This window comes from Aulonocara sp. 'chitande type north' Nkhata Bay, linkage group LG7 (genome assembly GCF_057382095.1).
Source record: "Aulonocara sp. 'chitande type north' Nkhata Bay isolate Kocher_YH1m ecotype deep benthic linkage group LG7, A_spYH_male_GT1.1, whole genome shotgun sequence".
NCBI lineage: Eukaryota > Metazoa > Chordata > Actinopteri > Cichliformes > Cichlidae > Aulonocara > Aulonocara sp. 'chitande type north' Nkhata Bay.
Window position 1 is genome coordinate 44,425,856 of NC_141350.1, and position 18,215 is coordinate 44,444,070.

At 39.5% G+C, this 18,215-nt stretch overlaps 1 protein-coding gene across 2 annotated transcripts; it reads right to left on the bottom strand.

The window, feature by feature from the left end:
- Nucleotides 1-853: 853 nt before the first annotated feature.
- Nucleotides 854-17,545, bottom strand: rab11fip1b (RAB11 family interacting protein 1 (class I) b). Of its 2 annotated transcripts, none has more exons than XM_086300626.1 (6): nucleotides 17,036-17,545; nucleotides 6,995-7,398; nucleotides 4,983-6,894; nucleotides 2,211-3,083; nucleotides 1,781-1,895; nucleotides 854-1,653 (listed from the first exon to the last, which is right to left on the bottom strand). In XM_086300626.1, the coding sequence occupies exons 1-6, from the start codon at nucleotides 17,374-17,376 to the stop codon at nucleotides 1,447-1,449; spliced, it is 3,852 nt and encodes a 1,283-aa protein (XP_086156752.1). In that variant the 5' UTR covers nucleotides 17,377-17,545; the 3' UTR covers nucleotides 854-1,446. The 2 variants fall into 2 exon arrangements, with proteins under 2 accessions (XP_086156752.1, XP_086156751.1); XM_086300625.1 differs by having other exon boundaries at nucleotides 6,971-7,398; nucleotides 17,036-17,544.
- Between the last annotated feature and the right edge of the window lie 670 nt (nucleotides 17,546-18,215).

Below are 18,215 nucleotides of genomic sequence, written 5' to 3' on the forward strand. Positions count from 1 at the left end.
ACTAAGCAATCTTAGGGTCATGTTGACGATATGATTAAACACGATTTTCAACCTTAGCCTCTGCATTACTAGAAATTTTCATATGATTATTGTTTTTATTTTTCCAAAAGGAGATCAAATGTTAAATCAGAGTAATCCTCAGTTTTATAAATACTGCTAGGTGACCTAACCATGTGATTCGCGTACAGGTACACCGTGTTGGTACCGGGCTGGGCCCCTTTTGTCTTGAGAAATGCTTTAATTCATAATGACACACATTCAGCAACATGCTGGAAACGTTCCTCACAGATTCTGGTCCATATTGACCTGACAGCATCACACAGTTGATGTAGATTTGTTGGCTACACATTAACGATGCAGGTCTCACATTCCACCACATCACAAAGGTGCTCTGTTGGACTGAGGTCAGATTCCTGTTTACATCTGACAGGAATGGCCCCCGGTGTGGTCTTCTGCTGCAGTAGCCCATCTGCTTTAAGCTTTAATATGCTGTTCATTCAGAGATGCTCTTCTGCACACCTTGGTTATAATGAGTGGTTATCTGACTTCCTGTTGGCTTCCTATCAGCTTAAAGCAGTCTGGCCATTCTCCTTTGACATCACCAAAAGCAAATGTTTTAAACAAGCTTTAGTAAATTAATGTCAAGATTAATTTTAAGATGATGAAGAAGACCATGTACACTTAAATTTCAGTACTGCGTACAGACATTAGATGAAATTAAGCCTACAGAAAAATATTCCAGGATATAAATTAAGATTTAAAAAACAAGAACAACTGTTTCTTCAGGAAAGGAAAACTAATCTTTAAAACGCGCTATAATCTGATCAGAAACTAAATAAGGTAGCAGACAGTGTTTGTATTAATTCATGGTTTTATTTTATTTTTCAAATTTATTTAAGCAGTAAAAATACTCAGTACAGTGTTCAGTGTCTTAACAGTTAATAGTGTGAGCTACTTAAAGTGCACATGGGAATTAGCAGTAAACTTTGACAGTAAGCTCTATAGAGAGAAATCAACTCGAGTTTCACCATGAAATGCAACAAGTCTGGTATGCTGGCAGGATTACACATTTATCAAAGTTATTTCCAGAAGAAAGATGACAGGCATGACCAGATATATACAAGATATCCTTTAAACTCACATGAAACAAATGTCTAAATTTATCGATCATCTAAAAACTACAAAGTCTTTCCAAACTGAATCCTTTAGCTGAGAGAGCTAAATATTTCAAATATTTCAAAGATTTTCTTTCCCTCAAATCATTAATTTTATTGGGTGATGAAATATTTGAAATCTAAAGTGTTCCTCCACACTTTACAGCAAAAGTATTCCAGTTGCATTAACGTAACCAATACATCTATAAAGTGATATTTCTAATGTGGACGAGCTGTGAATAAACAGGTCTGATTAAGTGCAGCAAGAATACAGTGATGCCTGCAAAGCTACCTAAGCAGCTTTCTTCATAGCGGTCAAGGACATGAGGATACTTGGCTTCTCTTCTATGACTCGCACAAGTAAATTATCAATGTACTGCTCCAGCTCCGATATCTTATAATCTCTCTCCGAGAGCTGGTTCTCCTGTTTCAAGATCAGAGAGATCAGTTCCTCCCGGGTCAGCTGGGAGTAAGGCCCTTTCATCCCACTGTCATCCACCTGTGGAGCGACAAAGCATGCTTTAAAAGTGCCAGGATATAAGAAACTTAAATTCCATCGGCCTATTTCTTGTTGAAAATCTTAAAAAGGGAGAGAGAGAGAGAGAGAGGGAGTTAGAAACAAATACCGTTGTTTTGTCCTGAAGTCCACTGGGGATTCCTGTGGATTTGTTTTCATTTTCCTCTTGAACAACTGAGGCACCCTGCTGCTCAAGAGGATTAAGAGGTCTTACCGGCTGAAGCCTGAAATGATGAAAACAAAGCATAAAAGACAGACGTAAGCACCTGTTGAATGGGAGTAAAGGAAACCGTATAACCAAGTACACTGCGCAGTAATCCATTCAACAATTAAACTGAACATAATACCCAATAATAAAACTCAGTTCACCCATATCAAGCTTACTATACTGTACAGAATACATTGAACATTTGTGTAAGTGAAAGCTAATAAGATTGAATGTTGCAAATTACACAAATGAAACGTGCGTACAGATAAAAATATAAATATAGTAACATTTGACCTATAAAAGTTATTCTTTAGCAACCAAACCATCTCACCTGCGTGAAGGTGTAGGGGCCCAGTCTTTCTTCACATCTGTCTCCATTATATTCTGGACTTTAAGGGACTGGGACTCTTGGAGTGGACTCACTGGGACATGCCCAGGACTTGTGGACTCATAATACGGGTCGCATGCTTGGAGTGCATCGTTATCGGGCGCAGCTGCACTTCGATCACCTGTAGCATGGCTTCTTTCCGTGCCCGGGTTCGTTAAAGTGTTCGAGCTGATGTCATTCTTTGCAGGAGGTGGGGGAGCGTGGGCCGTCTTTGAGGATTTGATTTTTGGTTGAGAGGCAGCATCTTTATCTGCACTTTGTGACACAGCTGCAGGCCAGTGTATTGAACCAGTATTACTAGAGACTGCTGTGTCATCTTGAGCTGTGAGCTCACTTTCATCTTCATCATCCTCAAAAGGATTTAAGCCACAAACAACTTTAACTTGTTTGGTCTCTGCGCCGCCTAGATTAGAGCTCGTTTTTGGTTCTGATGACTGCTTTTCTCCCACAGGAGGAGGTACGGACGGCGCAGGACGTTTGCTGTGTTTGGCTTCGTTTGTTGTTCCATTAGCGTTATTGCTTTGCATCAGGCTCTGGGAGTTCTTTGAATCTGTGGGAGACCTACACAGCGGAGCGATCATTTGCACCGAGCGCTGTGGGGGAACACTGACAGTTTTGACATCTTTGTCTTTGCTTTGCTTGTTAATTTGTGCCAGATGTCGTGCCGGCACATCCTGCTCCCTGTGAGGCTGCTTGCCAGCTTGACTCCTTACTGGCGGCTGAGGAGCTGCTCGCTTCTCCCGTTGAGTACTAATCAGGTCCTTTTCATCCACAGAACCAGTCTTACTTCTCACCGATGACATGGCAGAGTGACACCTGGAAATGAGACAGACTATATAACATTTGGGCATACGTCAGCATTTAATTACAGGAATTCAACTGAGGGTTGGTAGGCGTGGGGGGCTAAACACACTAATGATGCAAGTAATATAGATTGATATAATAGGACTTTATTTTTCACAATATTAAAGATACCTTGTCCCAAATTCTCTTGCAATGTTATAGGACAACCAAAAGAAAGTGAAAAGGTAACATAAGATATTGAGATACTATTATAAAAGGAAATGTATTTTAATGTGCTGAGCACATCTGAAGTTTCTTTCCATCTACTTCTTCTGTCAAACTGACTTCTTCACAAAGTTTCTAGTATTTTTCACTTCACATAATGAGGTAAAACTATGCAGTGAGCTCAATCTTTCAGCCCAGTCTGCAAAATTATATAAACTGTAACGCACACATAGCTGTGCAACAGTCACATGTGTCACTTATGTTCCCATTACTCTGCCTCCTGACATCTGACCCATGTTAACACACACACACACACACACACACACACACAGAACCACCACTCACAACCACTAGCACTTTATATAGCCTCTTAACTGCACTACTGTATAGTTCTGTGTAAATAATCATACGATAACTTTTAATTCTACAACTGTTTACAACTTGCATAGTTCCCATTTCTGTATAGCTGTATATCTCATATTTCTGTATAGTTCTTTATTTCATATTCTGTGTAGTTTTTTTTTTTCATATTTATATCCTGTTCATAGCCTGTACATACTTATAGTTATAGCATATTCATAACATATTACATACCGTAATAGACCCATTCTGTAATATACTTACATATCTATATTATTGCTAATATATATTGTAATATAGCTATATCATGGCTAAAGCACTTCTGGATGGATGCAAACTGCATTTCGTTGCCCTGTACCTGTGACATGTGCAATGACAATAAAGTTGAATTCTATTCTATTCTATTAAATAGAGAAGTACTGAGAAGAACTGCTGCTGACCTGTGACGGAGCAAAAGCACAAAAGGTAACTTCAGATAACACATTCCCTGCATGTACATCATCGTTGTGTTGTTTTTAAATCAACCATTATAATTCAGCTCCACTACCTCCTTTTCTCTTCTGCTCCTGATGCTGTCCTGTTCTGCTTTTAAGCCTGGTCAACCGTGCACATTATGTAATGCTTAACAATGTCAGGCGGTCTAACACTTTAGTTGAGGAAAGGTCTACAGAGGTTCAATGTAACTACCTTGGGGTGATCACCAAGCCTTTTAAGCGTTACCAGCACAGGGCAGTTTCTCTTAAAAGGAAAAGCATTTTAACGTCTGAATTAATTTGCACAAACTTTTTTTGTCGAAGTGTTAATATTCCCGGAGGACACTACAAAGATTTCAATTTTCCTTTGACATTTCCTCCAGCCTTGCCTGAAACCTGTGGTTCTAATTTGTTTTACAACAGCTTTGGAAGGACTTTAATGCACCACTTTGAAAAGGAAAAAAATAAATAAATAAATGAATTGGAAAGAGTGACCTGAATCGCTAAAATCAGGTTTGATTTGCCAACTTTTTACATTCGTGACCAGAAAAACAAACAAACAAAAAAAAAATTCCATTGTTTTTATCCACAATTGTACTTGGTACTGAGTGCTATGGAGAAAATGCTAAACAAAGACTGAGAACCTTAAAATTCCATCCACCTTGAGCTGTTGTCTGGTCGTTTTAAAATTACATTAACAAAATTGTTTAAATGCACTGTAAATAAACTCCCTCTGTAAAGTCAGAGGTTCTCGAGAGCTAAGGAGGTTGTATGTATACATGTATGAATGAATTCAAGTATTTCAAGGTAAGACTATTAAATCACACTTTTACTGCAGTGCTTGTGATTGACGTAGCGTATAGCTTTAACTAACCGTTGCTGAACCGTTGGCTCGTCAGCTGTGCTGCTGTCGAGGGACTTGGGAATCTCCTCAAAGGGGTTGGAAGAGAAGGTTTCATCAAAAGGATTAGTGGAAGTGACTGCAGGACTGCTCACTTTGGGTTTCTTCCCTGCAGCCCTAACTTCATCTGTTGTTTTGTTTCCCCTCTTCTCTTGCTCTTCTGCATTCCTCAACTTCTCCAGCTTCCTTGCCTCCTCTTCCTTCTTCTCACTCCTAATCCTCTCCTCTTCCTCAATCCTCCACTTTTCTTGTTCCTGCAGTCTTCTCTCTTCCTCCAGCCTCTCCATTTCTTCCTTTTCCTTTCTAGTCCTCTCTTCTTCCTCTTTTCTCCTCTTCATCTCTTCCTCCATCCTAACCCTTTCCTCTTCTTCCCTTCTAATTCTTTCCTCTTCCTCAAGTCTTCTTTGTTCTTCTTGTTGCATTTTTTCCTCTAACAGTCTTTCATATTCTTCTCTTTGCTTCCTAGCCCTCTCCTCATCCTCCCGTCTCTTCTCCTCCTCTTTCCCAAGTCTTTCCTCTTCAGCTCTTTGATTTTCTTGTTCTTCTAGTCTCCTTTTTTCCTCTTTTTCCATCCTGATCCTTTCTTGTCGTCTAATTTTCTCCTCTGCCTCAATCCGTTTCCTCTCCTCCTCTAATCTCTCATGTTCTTCCCTTTCTTTCTTAGCCCGTTCCTCCTCTTCTTGCCTTTTCTTCTCTTCCTCTTTCTTAACCCTCTCTTCTTCCTCCCTTTGCTTCCTTTCCTGCTCCAACTGTATCCTTTTTTTCTTTTGCTCTTCTTCTAGTTTTTTCAGCAGCTCCTCCTCCTCTTTTTGTCTCCTCTCTTCCTCCTCATTTTCCTTTCTAATCCTCTCTTCTTCCTCAGCTATTTTTGCCTCTTCTAGCCTTCTCCTCTCTTCTTGTGCCCTCTTCTCTTCCTCAAGTCTCTTTTCCTCTGCCACTTTTTGCTCTTCTTGCCTTCTCTTTTCCTCCATCTTAACCCTCTCCTCCTCTTCTAGTCTCTTCTTCTCTTCCTCAATTCTAATCCTTTCCTCTTCATCTCTTTGCTTTCTTCTTTCCTCCTCAAGTTTCCTTCTCTCTACTTCTTTCAGTCTCTTTTCCTCAGCTATTTTTGCCTCTTCTTGCCGTCTCCTCTCTTCCTGTGCCCTCATCTCTTCCTCAAGTCTCTTTTCCTCTGCCAGTTTTTGCTCTTCTTGCCTTCTCTCTTCCATCTTAACCCTCTCCTCTTCTTCTAACCTCTTCTTCTCTGCCTCAATTCTAATCCTTTCCTCTTCGTCTCTTTTCTTCTTTTCTTCCTCCTCTATTTTCCTTCTCTCTAGGACTTGTAGTCTCTTTTCCTCTGCCAATCTTTCACGCTCTTCTTCCATCCTAACCCTTTCCTCTTGCTCTTGTCTTCTCTTTTCTTCCTCACTTCTAATATTTTCCTCTTCTTTACTCCTTGTCTCCTCTTCCTCTTGTTTTTCTCTGTCCTCAGCTAAACTTTCAAGCCTCTCTTGTTGCCTTTTAACCTTCTCTTCTTTCGTCTCCTCCTCTATTATAGTCCTTTCTAAATCACTCACATTCGCTTTAACGTTTTCAACTTCAGGAGTGTCTTCCTCCTCCTTCTCATCCTCTTCCCAAGGTGAACACTGCCTCGCTGCCTTTTGTTGCTCAGGTGGTGGAGAGTTTTCAGGGACATCCTCCATTGATCCATGACCTGAACTGGCCAGACTGAAGTTTGAGCTGATGCGAGAAGTCCGAGATGGCGGCTCCTCACAGTATACGTGACTGCCATTGATGCATAAATTACTCTGTTCTACAGAAACCTGTTTTTCACGACCAGATGATGAATCCTTGCTGCCTGAGCTGCCCGAGCGTTTATGTATCATGAACTTGAACTTCTTTTTACCTGAAAAGAAGATGAGAGCGTTAACACAACATAATGAAAGAGGAAAGCATTAATGGTGAAAAAGTACATTCCTGACCCTCTGAGGAATCGACATTCAGACCAGATGATTGGCTGCCGGTGAGCGTGGAGTTCTTCCCAGGCAGAACAGACATAGACTGAGACATGCTCTTCTGCAAGTTGGACTTTGGAGAAAACAAAGACTTAATCTTGTGTTTCTTCTGTTTTCCATCCTTGCCCGTCGCCGCTTCACCATCCCCGGTGCCCTCCTCCTCGCTGTCCGTCAGGACCTGACTGAAAGACGGCGCCACGCTGGTCACAGAATCTGACTCCTTTTTCTTGCCACGAACTTTGTCCTTGAACTTGCCCAGACGAGACCGAGATTTGCCAGCAGCAGAAAGGTCGAACATGCTGGCAGTCATGTTGTTTCTCATGAACTGGATATCCAGAAGCACCTCTCCTCTGTCTTTGTCTGGCTTACCAGTCTTATCAAGAAGTTTAAACCATCTGTTGAAGAGACACAAATTATTAGCGTTTTGTACTTATTTACACATCCACTGTATAAAAGTGCAAATCAAATATCTAGAAATATGTGGTCGTTTTAGAGGTGGGGTGCAATCACAAAATCAAGCTACTTGTGACCAAAATCTATCACTCAATCTATAAGTCAAGTGAGGCCTGTCTGAAGGTCCAAACTGAATGTCTCTGTAATGATTATAAAGATCAAATGCACCACAAACCCCTTGTAACAAAAGAAATTAATACTGATCACGATCTAAATGATTTAAACAAATGAGAGTCACCAAGACTTGGACTCATTTATAGTAATGTGAATGTCTAGTCCTGCTCATTTTTCCTCTTTGCAGAAATCATGACCCATCTCACTGCAAATGGAAAGTGGCAGCGTGAATGTTTTTGGAAAGTCTGTGATGATCTAAGCTCAACCAGCGAACTGACCATAAAGGAAAGTCTTAAAAATATAAATTCTGTCAAGTCTACAGCAGCCCTGCAGAATTTATGAAAGCTTGTACTGTGTGTACCCTCAGCAGTTGACAACCTTTATTAAATCCTGTTCCCTTGTTGCTTGTCTCACATGATCAAATCTTCAGAGCATGGTAGGTGTACGGTGCTGATGTTCACTGTCAAAATGTTTTATGCCAGTTTTCCTAAATAATGCAACCAACCCTGCAGGGAGTTAACAAGCCAACTGCCCCTTTGAAAGAGAAAGCTTTCATCCGAGATTTAGTCGGATCCTTGCGAAACTTAGCCTGCCAGGTTCAAGGGAATTTATTCTGTTATTACCCCCCCCCTTCATCCTTTAAATATACAACACATGCACACCAAAGAGAATTTTGATACAGCTGGATAATAACAACACACCAAGATGACAATAAAGTAACCAATTATAAATGCTGGTTACGCCCTAAAAATTCATTCATAAAATTAAAGTCTCATGTTTAAAATGCTGAAAAATCCTAAACAGACATCCTAAAAATGCCAAGCAAGACCAGACAGGGCCAGCTTTCCAGTGTTTCTGCACCTTCGCCATCCAGTACTGACAGAAGGGTCTCAGAACAGGCAGAAGAAATCTAACACAATAGGAAAAAGGAAAAAAAAAAAAAAAAAAAAAGTCAGTCAGCATAAAAAGTGCCCATCAGGCAAAAATCTGAGGTCAGCTCACCACTGAGCAAACAAGTCCCACTGAAGTCTGGATTCCTAGGGAAATGAGGACGAGGCCATGCATTTGTTGTTGTGCTGCAGGCTTCTGTCTCTTTCTCTGCATTACACATTATTGTCCAAAGATGCTTTGTGCATGCACGCGTTTGTGTGCCATAAATAGACTTTTCCCTCCAACTTCAGCCCTGACAAAACACAGCCCACTGAAATTCCACACATATATATATATATATATATATATACATATATATATATATATATATATATATATATATATATATATATATATATATATATATATATATATATATATATATATATATATATATATATATATACACATACATACATACACACACACACACACATACATACACACGCTAAAAGAACTGAATACAGCGCTTCCTTTGGATGATCCAGAGTTAGATATGGTGAGATTTTAATCATCCTAGGAATGCTTCAGATGTCATGCAAACAAATTAAGAAGCTGGGGAAAACGCCTTTTCCTGGAAGTTTTGAAATGGCTTACTGCTGTCAACGATCCACAGCCTCCTACTTGCTGATGAGTAATTGGTTGTGATTTGCAGATTTCAGGCCTTGACATAACTGTGTCATGTGTGGCTTCTTCATGCTTGCCTGATAAATGCCATTCAACAGAACGCGTCTAGATGGGATGGGGACACATCTACAAGTGATATAAAGTTATGAAAAATAATATTTCATTCAATACAAGTAAAAAACAAAACAAAAAATTCCACTTTTTCAGTCATATCATTGCCAGAATAACTTGACTGTCTGTCCCGTTCTTTGTGTGTACTGAGATAAATTAGGATAGTTCATCATCTACATGCAATCTAGTACAAGAAGGTTAATTGTTGGATTAAAACTGATTAACTATTTATTCTTAATTTTATGAATTTAAAATGCACATACAGCAGTCAATCAGCAATTTAATGTAAACATGGTCAGACTGAACTGCTGAAGTACAAAGACGAAATATGATAAGTGAATTTGAATGTTGCATACTGTAGTTTCTGTTGCCATTATATTTCAGAAATTGCTAGTAATTGCCTAAACAACCATCTCTAGAGTTTACAGAAGAAAAAGAAAATATCCAGTGGTTAGCAGTTCTCTAAATGCAAAAACACCTTTTTAAGTCAGAGGAGGGGGCAGAATGCAGACAAAGTAACACAAATGACTGTTAAAACCATGGAGGCATGCAGAAGAGCATCTGACTGTGTCAAACCTTGAAGCAGATGGGCTACAGCAGAAGAAAACCACACCAGGCTCCACTTCTGTCAGCCAAGAACAGAAAACTGAAGGTACATTTTCTAATGTCTGACCAAAATTAAACAATAGTCATTATTCTCCTTCAACAGTCTCATATTTAGATGATCAGAGTTGTGCACAACCAACATGAGAGCATGGATCCATCATTCTTCGTACACATCCAGCAAAATCTCTGAGAAATGTTTGTTGAATCTATGCTACAAAGAATTAAGTCCATTCTGATGGCAAAAGAGGGCTCTCACCCAGTACTAGCAAGGTGACACTGAGGTGTCCAGTGACAGCACAGACCAATGACAATGGCCCATTTGTAGTCTAAGGAGCTCATCATTTGTACTTCAAACCTCTCGGGGCCTACTAAACAGATGAAGAGATTTCTTCCAAAAGATATCCATTTGGCATTTCTGGTGTTAAAGTCTGCTGTCTAGCATGTGGATCAGCAGTCACTTAGGCCTTCTGGATAGCTACAGTCTCGCCCTTTGAGAAACCACTCCACTGAGTGCTTAAATATTCAGAATATGCAGCATTAAACTCACCAGAACCCCTCACTGTAAGTTGACAATTTGTCAAACCTCTTTATACCAAATGTAAAATCTTTATAATTATATTAAATGTACACAATAACAGCCGTATATATGCATAACATACTTATATAAAAACAAATAGACAAAAACACATGCAGATGAGTACAAAATAGTACTGCATTGCAACACAGTTGCATCCCACATGAACAAGAAAAAAATAAAATAAAAAGAGCAGAAGTAGTAAGTCACTTCAGTTAAATGAGAAGGGAAGTTGCAAAAATGTTTGGGCGTTAGCTGGCTGAATGTAGTAAGTGCTGTGCAGGAGTTACAGCTGCTTTGATGGCTTTCATACAAGACATCCTGGGTGATGATGAGGCCATTTGACTAATCTCACACCTCTGTAAGTAGCAGAAAGATTGCAGCTCTGCTGGACAGGCAGAGCCAGCGGAGGATAATGCATGACTCAACATTTTGTAAAGCTATTTTACTTCGTGTGCACACACGCACTTCCTTGTGAACTACTGATAAGACAATGCCCTGTCTTCTTATCACAGAACCCAGCTGTGAGTGGGAGAAGAGCTGAGTGAGTTAAACAGCTCAACAGTGATAATGTTCAAGGCTTATTGGTATCCACGAGTCAGAGAAAGAAAATGAAGGTCAGTGCAAAGAAAAGAAACTCACTTTCCCATTGTTTTGCCAAAACAGAGAATGAAATTGGTGCCTTTTAAAACTGAAAAACTGTATAACATATGCTAGATCACACAGTAACTTGAAAAAGGCAATGAAGCTATGTAAGAAGTCAGAAATGATGAACAGAAGTTATACTTGAGATCTGTCCTTACTAGATTAGCTCGTTACACCGTTTCATGACAAGTGTATAATTATTCCTTTAATCATGTTTCACATCTTAAAGTCTTCATAATATTTTGCTCTCAGACTGCTGGCTTACTTGTGGTTCCTGGAGTTTCTACAAGTTTAATGGGAATCATTGCCTTCAGCTATCAGGCCTCTACTATGGAACTAGATCCCAGTTAGGCTTTTGGAGACACACAGTCTCCACTTTTAAGATTAGGCTTAAGACCTTTTTTTGATATAGTTGACAGTCAGGTGTGTATCAGCTGACCCTGAACCATCATTTATTTATAGTGCTATAGGCTCAAATGGCTCAGGGACTTCCCCTTTATACACTGAGCAGTTCACACAGTTTGTATTTCCACCACTTCCCATCGCCCTCCAACCAGTCGCATCAGATGTTTGTCCCTCCCTGACCTGGTGCTATATTAATAAAACTGAATTAAGTTGGCTGCTTGATAGCACCTTTAATTTAACGCTTCTCGCTAAGACGGCTGTTGTACAACTCCATGTGTATGTCATGCAAATACCCCATATATTTGTGTAACTGTAGCACAAATGAGACATTGCACAAATTGAAACTCCTTTTTAATAGGTTTAAAAAAAAAAAAAAAAAAAAAAATGTTGGCAACAAAAGACAATCTCCCAAACCCAATGTTTAAAAATAGTTAATGGTAGACAAAAAAAAAACAAAAAAACAACAACAACAACAACAACAACAACACACACCTAGATGACTTAGCATGATTGTGCATAAAAAGCACATCCCAGAGAGCCTCTTCCAGAAGTAAAATAAATAAATAAAAGTATGAATAACATTTTGAAATTTACAATGGAAAAGACATTTGGAATCTAGCAAAGAAAAAAAAAGAGGGGGGTGGGAAGCTAAATCGATATTGAACTGTCCTGATCTCCCGGCCCTCAGGTGGCACAGCATTAAAAACAGACTATGCTCTGTAGTGGAAATCAATGAAAGCCAATGAAGACCACTGTTGGTCCTCAAATTCAAGTCATAACCCTACAAAAGGACAGGAGAGGGAAGAAAAAAAAAAAAGCCACAAGAGGGAAGAAAAGCACTGTTGCTCAAAGTCTTTTTAAGACTGATTGAGGCAAAGTGTAAAACAGTCCTGTGGACTGGCAAGCAAAACATTCAAAATTCTTTTAAAAATTGGTTCTTCCTACACTCTGAAAAAAAAAAAAAGACTATGAGGGAATATCTGGCTGGTTATTGACACTTGTTATTAGTTGAAAAGTGAGAATACATACATCTAAGAGGAAATGCATTTCCTCTTAGATATTCCACAATCAACTGTAGGCTGTAATATTGCAAAATGGAAGTGTTTAGGAACCACAGCACTTGGCCACAAAAAGGCACACCACATAAAATGTTACAGAGCAGGTCGCCAAGTGCAAATAGTGCATCAAAGTCCAAAACACTGATGATTGAATAAGTTAGAACCTCCTCTGGTATTAACATCAGCATAAACACGGTGTGCAAGAGCTTCATGGCGTGGGTTTCCATGGATAAGTAGCTCCTGTAGGTATAATGTATAGATGGTGTAATATGTGTGTCCACACAGTATATATTTAGGATATTGGACCATACTGTGTATGTTTCGGAGCAACATGCTGGTCCACCCAGGTCATGCTTTTTAAAGGGAAAGCCTGGCATACAGGACTGTGCAACCCCTCATCTCTTTATATTTTTTCTTGGAAAACTGGAAAGGGTGAAGTTATTTACTGAAACATGGGCAAACATGCATGGAAAACAGGATATGAGGTAAAACCATTGAAATGAGCTTGAAAGTCAGTATTTGGCATGACCACCTTTATAAACTCTGTGACAAGCTTTCTTGTAATTTCTTTAAGTAGTCTTCCGGAATAGTTCTCCAGGCTTCTTGAAGGACATTTAAAGCATCTTTGGATGTTGGCTGCCTTTTGCTCTGTTCTCTGTCAAGATGATCCCCACACCCTCCTCCCCCCGCCCCTATCTCCCTTCCCAGTTTCTTAAAAACATGACTTTCAGATACTGTTCATCTGCTGCAGATAGTTATGCTAGTTAGGCAAAGTTTAGCAAAGAAAGAGAAATTGCTCAGATCTGGACTGAAGTGAAAGTGATTGAAAAAGCAGCCACTGTCCACAGAAAACCTTTGAAATGGAAAACGATCGCACAGGACCACACTCAGATATTAGAAGAAAGTTTGGCTCCTTGGAAGCAAAACATAAAGAAATGAGGGGTGGTTCAAAACTTTTGCACATTACTACATTTCAGCAAGAAACTGCCAATTCAAATCATCCAGGTATTAAACATTACGGTTCATAGCAAACAAGCCTGGATGCAAACTGGCCCACCTGCGGTCCAGACTTGTTGCCAACTGAAAATATGTGGGACATTATGGAACAAAAATGTGACAGAGGAGCTCGAAAAATGCTGAACAGAAGTCCTACATCAAGCCTGAAAGGCTTTTCTGCATAAATAACTATATATTAGTGTCCTCAGTCTTCAAATACCCAATACTGCCAAAAGAAGAGATGATGTAACGCAGAAGTAAACATGCCCCTACCTGACTTGGAACTTTCTGCTAGCTTCAAATTAAAAATATTGAAGACATGTCTAAGTTTCAACATTTGCTGTGTGCTCTTTGTACAGCTTTCAGTAAACTAAATGATTTCAGTGATTTGAAAATAATTAAAATAATTTAACTTTGCAGATTTTCCCCAACTTTTCTGGAGACAGGGTTGCAGCCCATAAATTTTATATAACAAAACTCACGAGTCTGTTTATACAATGAGTGGGTTTTTATTTTAATGTGCATGTAATTAAAAGTGTCTTTTTATTGGTGTGACAGACATTTTTTAATAAGTGAAATTAAAAAGAAAATGTCCATGACAGCTGGGAAAACCATACTACGGGAAGACCACAAGCGCACCAGAGCAGCTACCACTGCACCTCATAGTGGGATTGGTTTTTTTTTTTAAATAATCAGTTTTGTTTGCTAAAAATGGAAGATTTCCTTGTTAATTATTAACAAACAAACACACACAGCTGCACAAACTATAGTTCCTCATAATAAAATACCAATGTCTATTGCAAGCAACAAGCAAAAAGTGCTAAACATGGTCGAATTCTTGATTTCCAGAGTTCACAAACACATCGTGCACATTTAACAGTAGCACTGTTGTGCTAGCAGCATGACACATGTAACCCTGCTTGTGTGATAAAGCTTGGTACTACCACAGTGGTCTTACTCAGACAAACTGACCTTGCATGACCATTGCTGTTGCCATCACTGTTTGTTTTTCCTTGATAAGGTGTTCAGGAATGTAAGGCAGCAGCCAGAATGAAACCTCGGAGGCAACGTGCATTCGCAGAGCTCACATAAAAATCAACAGAGATCGAACTTAGTGTTTACACAGCACCAGCTTCTGACTTCACACATAATAAAAATACTGCAGAAATGCAGATTTCTGCAGTTTTGCTTGAGGAAAACTTAAATATTAAATCAGCCATGATCAGATAGTCCAACCTGCAGGCAGGTGGAGTTCACATTTGCATACTCGAGCATCCTCTTTCCAGAGCATAATAGAGCTGGGCACTAGCCAAACAGGCAGAGCGGTATAAAAAATTAATTGTGACCAAATGCCTTTCAGTCACAGCTCATTTCAGTCAAAAAACACAATGCCAGAGTATGGCTAGACCTCTTTGCTTCCTCATGGCAGAGGAAATATGAAAATTAATGAATCACAACATCAAATCCAGCCTTCTTGTTGATGCAGTTATCCAAAGATCTTTAACAAAGCGGAACCAAAAAAACCAAAAAAACAAAAACCCAAATAAAACAAAAACAACAAGAAAACCTTTCAACAGGTAGGAGAACAAGTGTGTGTGTTTGAGTTAAGATTAACAGGCTAGATTGTTGTGTGCTTTTGTATAATACCAGCTACACATCGGGGGGAATAAATCACTCAGGAACAGCTTACAAAGAAAATGTTTTCCATTCTTACAGAGATACAGATGTCTCACTGTGGACCTGGACAGATTTGTCTTGGATAATAAATAAAATTTAACTTCAGCACTAATACACTTAACAGAGTAAAGAGCATTTTCTGCTTAAAGGAGCAGATATAAAAATACCAGCAAGGCCAGTAAAACATGTTCACTTACATTATTACTGCACACTAATAGATGGGTGTGGATGTTTTCACATAGTTAATTATATTTAGCAGTTTTGTTAAATTAAACATTTAAGTTTTTAATTTTCTGAAACAAAGAAAAAATTGAACAGAAGCTTGGGTTTTCTTGATGCAATTTCCCTCTTGTTGACACCTTCAGTCAATGAAAGTAAATCATCTAGCTCACTTCATTTGCCTGGGTAAATAATGCTGCTTGGCATTCTTAAAGGCTGCTTTAGTGGGAACAAATCCCTTAAGCTCTACTGGAGCAAGTAGGCGGCACTCTTAAGTCGAACCCACCAGAGCAGGTCTGGGCACTGATGCATAAACAGTGCACAGCGTGCATCCTCCAATAGCTCACATCACAACAACTTTAAGGGGAAAAAAAAAAAAAAAGTCCAAATATAACAGATAAATATTGGAGTCATGCCCAGTGAGGCTTGCAAACACATAAAAAACACTCATAGGGCAACCATTAGCTAGTTTTCACAAATTATACCACGTTTATTGATTCTGACCATACTGGTTATTTAATGGGGTGTTATGAAGATCGAGAAACTACAGCATGACTGACAGAAGGAGCTACCGAGGGTTCCCTCCCCTTGTGTCACAGATGAAAATCAGAGGTGCTTATTATTCACTTGGCCTCCCGTAATGTCCCCATTTACATGCAAGTAGAAACCAACAAATCCTCATTTGATTTCTTTTGACGTGTCCGTCTTTAGAGAGGTCAAGGAGGCTGGCTGCATAGCAAGAGTGATTGATCAGAGAAACTCCAAGGGGACGGTTTTGCAGGCAAAGTGATGCTTCCTTTGAAGTAACTTTAATGTGATCTGGTATTTGTCAAAAAGGGATTGCCCATATTTAAAATGCTATAAATAATTTTTTGGCCTATAATATGTCACATGTCATATGAATCCCTCATGAATTATATCAAGTCATCTTGAGTCACAAACAACATTCCTATCACAAGGTAGAAGCCCCAATCTGTTTTTGGCAAAGTGACTTCTATATAGCTTTTATTTATCCATTTAAAAAGTATTTTTAAGAGTAATCAGGCCAAGAGGATAGCAGAAATTGCAACAAATATAACAATAGGTCTCTAAAGATATTTTAGATGGCCAGAAAGAACTGCAATGGTTATGATGTACAATAACACAGAGTCATAAAGATACTTTTAAAATAACCCCTTGGTAAATACTGTTCACTAAAGTCTATTTACCAATATAATTTACCAATATAAGTAAAGACATTACATAGAAAAAAAAAACAAAACAAAACAAAACATGGAAACAGTGGAAATCAGTTTTGGCAGACGGTCACTCTTTGACACAACATCGATAACCGTTTAAAGACAGTTATAGCCGAATAATTAAGTGAAATCATTTTAAAGGAGGGGAAAAAATTTGCAGCTTGTGAAAAGCCCCCACCCATTTTAATAAATGCTGTTATCATCGGCAACTGCATGACAGAGTTATATGAAATCATCGATAATTATAGTTCTGTTTCCCCTTGCTACTGTGAAATGAGTCACTCTGTGTAGTTTTGTTTTATTTTTAGTACTGTGACTACATTTTGAATACTTTTTACGTCAGATAACACCGACTTCGGGGCTGTACTCGAAAACTTACTCGGTTTTGTTGCGTGTTTTGTCCTCACTGAGCTGTGACAGATTAATGACCGCCTGTCCCAGCAGTTTGTCCGGGCCCACCAGAGCCCGGTGAAGGACGTGGACGTGCAGCGTGCTGCCTCCTCCTCCCTGGTTCAGCTGCGGGAGGTCGAAAGAGGCCTCCTCCTTCCACACCGGAGCCACGCATTTCTCCACCACTGAAGTCTGGTACTTCTCTTTGCCCACTTGTATGACCGCGTACGCATCGTTGGTGCCACTTTTCCCCTTTATCCTAAGGCTCCTGGCTTGGAGTACCGTTACCTGGACGCTTGTGGGACACCACTGCTGATCCGTCAAGGACATGCTGACACGGCTCAGAGTCGTTAAAAATGTAATCCTCCAAAACAAAACACAGTGGTGGCTACCATCGGCTCACCAAGAGACCGCACAGAAGCGAGGGAAAGTTTTTTTTTCCTCCTCAGGCTCGCTGAACTTCAGGAACCAGCTGATTGGGCGTGGTTACACGGAGAAAGGGGCCTTGGTTGTATAAAGCACGCCCTCAGATTAACAGGTTACACGTTTTCTCCAACGAAACTCGCGACACAGCAATCAATTAGATGACAGAGAACACCTGATGCTTGTTTGTACCTGTCAGACTGCATCAGCGTCATCGCATACTGAATGAGCCCAAATAACACCAGGACTGAATGAAAGATTTTATTATTCCTCGATGTATTTACGGTGCATGCATTTAAATAATAATCTGGCTCTATGTGTTTGTATTTTTAGACTAGCTCCAAATTGTGTCATAATTTAAAACTAAAAAATCCTCCTTCCATAGCAGCTATGCCACTGATGTCTAAAATCTGATACCTCTGCTCTAATGATTCTGTCACTTGGAGAGGGGATGGGATACCCGACAAGCCACATTTGGCTGGATTCAGTGTCACCTTCAGCTCTGCTGAATTGTAATTAAATTGAAGTGCCAGTGTCTTCATGGATTACATCAAACCTGCAGATCAAGGTTGTAAGTCTCCGAAAAACCACGAATGTGAGATGATATTTCTCAGGTCTGTTTTCCCCCAGTTTCAGAGCTGGTTCCTTGCAGGCTTTTTCCTCTATACATATGACCTTGAATACACTTGCATAGGCACGGTAAATTTATTTATTTATTTTTGTCACTGCTATCTAAACGAGTCCAT